This window comes from Cervus canadensis, chromosome 29 (genome assembly GCF_019320065.1).
Source record: "Cervus canadensis isolate Bull #8, Minnesota chromosome 29, ASM1932006v1, whole genome shotgun sequence".
Lineage (NCBI taxonomy): Eukaryota > Metazoa > Chordata > Mammalia > Artiodactyla > Cervidae > Cervus > Cervus canadensis.
Genome location: NC_057414.1, coordinates 25508813 through 25517109, shown reverse-complemented (window position 1 = coordinate 25517109; position 8297 = coordinate 25508813). Strand labels below are relative to the sequence as shown.

The following is an 8297-nucleotide window of genomic DNA, read 5'->3' as shown; positions in this document are numbered from 1 at the left end:
AATAAACTCAAAATGGATTGAAGATCTAAATGTAAGACCAGAAACTGTAAAACTAGAGGAAAACATAAACAAAACACTCTCTGACATAAACCACAGCAGGATCCTCTATGACCCACCTCCCAGAATATTGGAAATAAAAGCAAAAATAAACAAATAGGACCTAATTAATATTAAAAGCTTCTGCACAACAAAGGAAACGATAAGCAAGGTGAAAAGACAGTCTTCAGAATGGGAGAAAATAATAGCAAACGAAGCAATGGACAAATGATTAATCTCAAACATACACAAGCAACTCCTGTAGCTCAATTCCAGAAAAATAAAAGACCCAATCAAAAAGTGGGCCAAAGAACTAAACAGACATTTCTCCAAAGAAGACATGCAGATGGCTAATAAACACATGAAAAGATGCTCAACATCACTCATTATTCGAGAAATGCAAATCAAAACCTCAATGAGGTACTACTTCACGCAAGTCAGAATGGCTGCTAACCAACAGTCTACAAGCAATAAATGCTGGAGAGGGTGTGGAGAAAAGGGAACCCTCTTACACTGTTGGTGGGAATGCAAACTAGTACAACCGCTATGGAGAACAGTGTGGAGATTCCTTAAAAAACTGGAAATAGAACTGCCATATGATCCAGCAATCCCATTGCTGGGCATACAAACCCAGGAAACCAGAACTGAAAGACACGTGTACCCCAATGTTCATCATAGCACTGTTTATAATAGTCAGGACAAGGAAGCAACTTAGATGTCCATCAGTAGATGAATGGATAAGAAAGCCGTGGTACACATACACAATGGAATATTACTCAGCCATTAAAAGAATGCATTTGAATCAGTTCTAATGAGGTGGATGAAACTGGAGCCTCTTATACAGAGTGAAGTAAGCCAGAAAGAAAAACACCAATAAAGTATACTAACGCATATATATAGAATTTAGAAAGATGGTAATGATAACCCTGTATGCGAGACAGCAAAAGAAACACAGATGTATTGAACAGTCTTTTGGATTCTGTGGGAGAGGGCGAGGGCAGGATGATATGGGAGAATGGCATTGAAACATGGAAATTATCATATGTGAAATGAATTGCCAGTCCAGGTTTGATGCATGATACAGGATGCTTGGAGTTGGTGCACTGGGATGACCCAGAGGGATGGGACAGGGAGGTAGGTGGGAGGGGGGTTTAGGATGGGGAACACATGTACACCCATGGCAGATTCAAGTTAATGTATGGCAAAACCAATACAATATTGTTAAGTAAAATAAATAAATAAATAAGAATTTTAATCAGAATTTCAACTCTGAAAAAAAATTATTCAAAATTATTTGAAAAAATAAACTACATTTGGCTGTTGAATAAGGCAGAGGTTGATCTTCATGTAACTTATAGTCAGCCCTCCATACCCAGAGTTCCTCCAAATCCGTGGATTCAACCAGCTGCAGATTATGTAGCACTCTAGTAATTACCACTGAAAAATATCCACATTTAAGTGGACCCATGCAGTTCAAACCCATGTTGTTCAAGGGTCAACTGTATTCAGTTTCTTACCACTTTATTAGAAAGTAAAGGAGTCTCTGAATATCTAAGGGCATTGTTACATTTTATTTAGGCATGATTCAGATGTAGTTTCATTATGAAACGAGTTAGTTTTAAAAGAATGTGGGGCGCGGTGTGGGGAGGGATGCAAACTTCTCAATATCATATAACCCTTTAAGACCCCTGGCTGCTCCCGGAATTACCACTCAAAGTTGCAGCATCATGATAGAATGAAATTAGTCTAGATATCTAAAGGGCAAATCCATGTTTTTCTCTGAACACTTTAACCTGCTGCCTAAGCAAAACCCTCAAAGGGAACTCTTTTTCATTAGAAAGAGTGAGAGAGCATGACGGTAAGACAAGATAGGAATAAAGAATTCCTCAGAATAAAGAATGCATATGGTACCTGGAAAGTTAAAAAAAAAAAAAAAAAAGACACCGTTAAGCTCTGTGAACCTGGAAACACAAACATTAAAATTGAGTTACTAAGTTCACACTTCCAAAGAAAAGTTTAAATAGTTCACAAAAAGGATTCTAATTTGTTCTGATTTTAAAAATATTTCTCCATTTAACCTACATGGGTAAACCTACATGGGTAAACTGGCAAGATGATAAGTAGCTACAGGTATTTTTAAGAATTATGGCCGCAGCAAGAATGTGGAGGAAACCAGCTTGTAGTCAGACCTCTGTACCTGGTGGTTTTCAATACAATTTGCTCTTCTTCTGAGTCTAAAAGTTTGAGTCTCTCCCTCACTAACGAAGTGTCAATTTGCTATAACTTGTGATTAAACTCTCTGATATCTGCCAAAAAAAAATCTATTATTGTATTTCTCCTTATATAATCATTGTAATGTATGTTCAAAGAAGTTGCCAGGAGGAGAATTTTGGAGGTGAATTATATAGAGAAGTATCAATAAATTTCCAAAAATTTGAACAATAAATCTAACACACTGCATATCTCAGCTAACCAAATGAGTTATATGATATCATGCTATTGATTCTAATCATATATATTTTCCTCTTTCCAGAATTTTCTCCAGGACAAATCTGACATCCTTATTACGCAGACTGTAAATTAGAGGATTTAGCATGGGAACAATGCAGGTATAAAACACAGAGGACACTTTTCCTTGATCCATGGAGCTCACAGATGATGGCTGCAGGTACATGAATGCTGCAGATCCAAAGAAAACAGCAACAGCTGAGATGTGAGAGCTACAGGTGCTGAAGGCTTTGGACCTGCCCTCAGGGGAGTGGATTTGGAGGATGCTGCGGAGAATGAAGATGTAGGATGTTAGGATGGTTAAGGCAGGAGTCAGGATGTTGAATGCACTCAAGACTAGAACCAATAATTCATTGATGAAGATGCTGGAACAGGATAGTTCCAAAAGTGGGAAGAGATCACAGAAATAATGGTTAATCACCTTGTTCTTGCAGAAAAGGAGTCTCAACATAAATCCTGTATGGATTGTGGATCCAATGATGGCCAAAATATAAACTCCTACTGTGAGGCAGAAGCAGATGTGATAAGACATGATGACATTGTAAAGCAAGGGGTTGCAGATGGCAACATAGCGGTCATATGCCATTGCAGCCAACATGTGACACTCTGCAATAGCAAAAGTGCTGAAGAAGTAAAGCTGAGTCATGCATTCAGAGTAAGAAATGATGTTCTGCTTTGTCACAAAGTTGACCAGCATCTTGGGGGTAATGACAGTGGACTGACAGAAGTCAATAAAGGACAAATTGCTGAGGAAATAGTACATGGGAGTGTGCAGGTGAGAACTGAGCCTAATCAGTGTGATCATGCCCAGGTTCCCCACCACCGTGACCACATAGATTCCTAGGAAGAGGAAGAAAAGGGGCAGTTGGAGTCGTGGCTGTTCTGTAAGCCCAGCGAGGATGAACTCAGTCACTGAGGAGTGATTTCCAGCATCCATTATTCTCTCCGTAATTCTAAGTATTAAAAAAAAAAAAAGATGAGTGTATTTTTGTGTTCCTCTGTGTGTGTGTATGTATGTACATGTGTGTGCGTGAGGGAGAGTAATTCTGGAGAGATCATTACTTCATCCCTCATCAGAGAAGGTTCATAATGTGGGGTTCTCATGAAAATCAATGATTCTGGTTGTACTAGAATAGAAAGTATAGACTTCAAGAAAATTATAATGAAGATATCGAATACTATTTTAAAAGAAGACACCAATCCTGGATTTTTAAAGTCAGTCAGAACAAATGTTACTACTCTTATTTCTGAGGAGTTTTTCTTTTCCTTTCATATCCAATGTGTCTCTATTAATATAATGCATGTCAAATGGCCAGTATTTTCATTTCACTCAGAATGGTAGCCTCTCCCTTCTCCAGGGGATCTTCTCAACCCAGGGATCAAACCCAGGTCTCCTGCATTGCTGATGGATTCTTTACTAGCTGAACCACAAGGGAAGCCCTAGAATACTGAAGTGTGTAGCCTATCCCTTCTCTAGGGGATCTTCCTGACCCAGGGATTGAACCAGGGTCTCTTGTATTGCAGGAAGACTATCAGCTGAGCTACCAGGGGAGCTCTATAATTTCAAAAGGACTAGGCAACTATCAGCTTCATTCCATCTGAGATCTGCTGCTTTAGTGGTCACCTTCTTCCAGCCTGGACCATGACCCAGGAGTTTAGAAACACAACTGATTAGCAGGCATAGTATTTATATCTCAACAGCTTTTCCAAGTTCCAGGAACCCTGCTCCTATTTCTAATTTGGATACTCCAAGGGAACATAATGTAACAGCATAAATTTAAGTCATATATTCCACCACTCTGACCCTGGGAGCAGTGCACTAAGAATGGTTTAGGCGATTTGAGCTTCATGGTTGAAGTACTGGCAGTCAGATAATTATTCATATTTCCAAAATATAATAATGGCTTTTGAAGACAAACACTAAGGGTCACTTATGATGTGTTTTTTTTTTTCAATAATCATGTGTTTTGCATATGTTCTCCATAGAAATCAAAGATGGTGGGGATATGAATTAGTAGAACATATGAAAAACACAAGTAGAAATTTTGGTAAACATTAGTCAACATTAAATAGATTATTTTTATAAAGACCAATGAGTTACATTAACTAGCAACAGTTATATTAACTAGAGTATTAAAAAAAAAAAAGCAATGTGTTTTTAGTTTAAATTTACGAAGAAGTTTTAGTTCAGTTCAGTCACTCAGTCATGTCTGACTCTTTGTAACCCCATGGACTGCAGCAGGCCAGGATTCCCTGCCCATCACCAACTCCTGGAGCTTACTCAAACTCATGTCCATCGAATTGGTGATGCCAAGATTAATAGGATCACAGAAAATGGAAACTCATGTTCTTACTTAATGCTCAAGCAATAGTTGGATTAGTGTGCTCAATTTGAGGTATACTAGTTTATATGATAGGGAAAAACTTGACAGCTTCATAAAAATGATATAGAAATAGGCATTTTAGAATGACTGAAATAGCTGAAGACATTTTTTTTAGCAGAGCAAAACTGCACATGGCACATAACAGTCATCTCAATATTAAATGTATTGACTTATTTTAGAGGTATGTCTTTGTATGTCTTAAGAGTTTAAAGTAACATTAACTGCTTGAAACCATAGGAAGAATTATTTGGTTTCACGACAAAGGTTTAACATTCCAATCATCAGACTATGATCTTATAGTCAAAATGTTTGTGGTCATCCCGAATGGTCAATTGCATAGCAAATATTGTTTAAAGATACAAGCACCTGGTTGAATTCATTTAGGTTTAACATTTATTCCAGTTCCCAAATTTCATGATTTCATAATTCTTATTGGTTATTATACTAAGTTGCACAGTAGTGAATTGAAAAATTAATTCAACATTATACTTGCTGTCTGACCTGGGGATAATCCCTTCTTTCCTTCAACTCTCTGAAAAACAAAAACTTAAATGTCTGCTTTGTTTGAAAACTAAATTAAGTGTTGCTTACTTGTTGCTTTTTTGCCATGGATGCCAATGGATGTTGACAATTTGATCTCTGGTTCCTCTGCCTTTTCTAAAACCAGCTTGAACATCTGGAAGTTCACAGTTCACGTTCTGTTGAAGCCTGGCTTGGAGAATTTGTAGCATTACTTTGCTAGCATGAGATGAGTGTAATTGTGTGGTAGTTTGAGCATTCTTTGGCATTGCCTTTCTTTGGGACTGGATTGAAAACTGACCATTTCCAGTCCGGTGGCCAGTGCTGAGTTTCCAAATTTGTTGGCATATTGAGTGCAGCACTTTCATAGCATCATCTTTTAGGATTTGAAATAGTTCAACTGGAATTCCATCACCTTCACTAGCTTTCCTCGTAGTGATGCTTCCTGAGGCCCACTTGACTTCGCATTCCAGGATGTCTGGCTCTAGGTGAGTGATCACACCATCGTGATTATCTGGGTCATGAAGATCTTGTTTGTGCAGTTCTTCTGTGTATTCTTGCCACCCCTTCTTAATATCTTCTGCTTCTGTTAGGTCCATATCATTTCTGTCCTTTATTGAGCCCATATTTGCACGAAATGTTCCCTTGGCATCTCTAATTTTCTTGAGGAAAATTAGAGTCTTTCAATTTTCTAAAAAGTCTAGTCTTTCCCATTCTATCGTTTTCCTCTATTTCTTTCCATTAATTGCTGAGGAAGGCTTTCTTATCTCTCCTTGCTATTCTTTGGAACTCTGCATTCAAATGGATATGTCTTTCCTTTTCTCCTTTGCCTTTTGCTCCTCTTCTTTTCTCAGCTATTTGTAAGGCCTTCTCAGATGAGCATTTTGCCTTTTTAAATTTCTTTTTCTTGGGGATGAACTTGATCACTGCCTCCTGTACAATGTCACAAACCTCTGTCCATAGTTCTTCAGACACTCTGTCTATCAGATCTAATCCCTTGAATCTATTTGCCACTCCACTGTATAACTGTAAGGGATTTGATATGGGTCATACCTGAACGGTCTAGTTGTTTTCTCTACTTTCTTTATTTAACTCAGAATTTGGCTATAAGGAGTTCAAAATCTGAGCCACAGTCAGCTCTGGGTCTTGTTTTTTTTATCTGACTGTGTAGTACTCCTCTATCTTTGGCTGCAAAGGATATAATCAACCTGATTTCAGCATTAACCATCTGGTGATGTCCACATGTAGAGCCTTCTCTTGTGTTGTTGGAAGCGGGTGATTGCTATGACCAGTGCATTCTCTTGGCAAGACTCTACAAGCTTTTGCCCTGCTTCATTCTGTACTCCAAGGCCAAATTTGCCTGTTTTATTGATTATCTCAGAGCCGTTAACTGTGTAGATCACAACAAACTGTGGAAACTTCTTAAAGAAATGGGAATACCAGACTACCTCATCTGCCTCCTGAGAAACCTGTATGTAGGTCAAGAAGCAAAGTTAGAACTAGACATGGAACAACAGACTGGTTCCAAATTGGGAAAGGAGTATGTCAAGTATGTATATTTTCACCCTGCTTACTTAACTTATATGCAGATTATATCATGAGAAATACTGGAGTGGATGAAGCAAAAGCTGGAATCAAGATTTCCAGGAGAAATATTAATAATCTCAGATATGTAGATGACACCACCCTTATGGCAGAAAGTGAAGAAGAATTAAAGAGCCTCTTGATGGAAATGAAACAGGAGAGTGAAAATGTTGGCTTAAAACTCAACATTCAGAAAACTAAGATCATGGCATCTGGTCCCATCACTTCATGGCAAACAGATGGGGTAACAGTGGAAACAGTGACAGACCTTATCTTTTTGGTCTCCAAAATCACTGCAGATGGTGGCTGTAGCCATGAAATTGAAAGACACTTGCTCCTTGGAAGAAAATTTATGACCAACCTAGACAAGCATATTAAAAAGCAGAGACATTACTTTGCTGACAAAGGTCTGTCTAATCAAAGCTATGGTTTTTCCAGTGGTCATGAATGGATGTGAGAGTTGGACTATAAAGAAAGCTGAGCGCTGAAGAACTGATTTTTTTGAACTGTGGTGTTGGAGAAGTCTGTCGAGAGTCCCTTGGACTACAAAGAAATCCAACAAGTCCATCCTAAAGGAAATCAGTCCTGAATATTCATTGGAAGGACTGATGCTGAAGCTGAAACTCCAATAATTTGGCCACCTCATGAGAATTGACTCATTTGAAAAGATCCTGATGCTGGGAAAGATTGAGGGCAGGAGAAGGGGACAACAGAGGATGAGATGGTTAGATGGCATCACTGACTCAATGGACTTGAGTTTGAATAAACTCCGGGAGCTGGTGATGGACAGGGAGCCCTGGTGTGCTGCAGTCCATGGGGTCGCAAAGAGTTGGACATGACTGAGTGATTGAACTGAAGTGAACTTGTTGTTTAGCACAGTTCCTGGTTTTTGGTAAGAACTAAACAATGGCTTTCCCCCGCCCCCCACCCGTGTTTAAAAAACTTGTTTATGTTTAAATGCAGGATAATTGCTTTACAATATTGTGTTGGTTTCTTTCATACATCAACATTAATCATCCATAGGTATACATGTGTCCCCTCCTTCTTAAACCTCCTTCCCACCTTCCACTCTAAATCTCCTCTTAAAGTAGTCACAGAGCACCGGATTTGAGCTCCCTGTATCATAATAGCAAGTTCCTCCTAGCTATCTATTTTCCATATAGCAACAGGCATGTTTCCATGCAACTCTATTAATTTGTCCTACCCTCCCCTTATCCCACTGTGTCCACAAGTCTGTTCTATACATCTGCATCTCCCTGCTGCCCT

General features: G+C 38.7%; 1 protein-coding gene across 1 annotated transcript; it reads right to left on the bottom strand.

Annotated features, from left to right (window-relative positions):
- Window positions 1-2545: 2545 nt before the first annotated feature.
- LOC122431009 lies at window positions 2546-3508 on the bottom strand. The gene has a single exon (XM_043452033.1). It carries the CDS (start codon window positions 3479-3481, stop codon window positions 2546-2548), a length of 936 nt encoding a protein of 311 aa, XP_043307968.1. The 5' UTR covers window positions 3482-3508.
- Between the last annotated feature and the right edge of the window lie 4789 nt (window positions 3509-8297).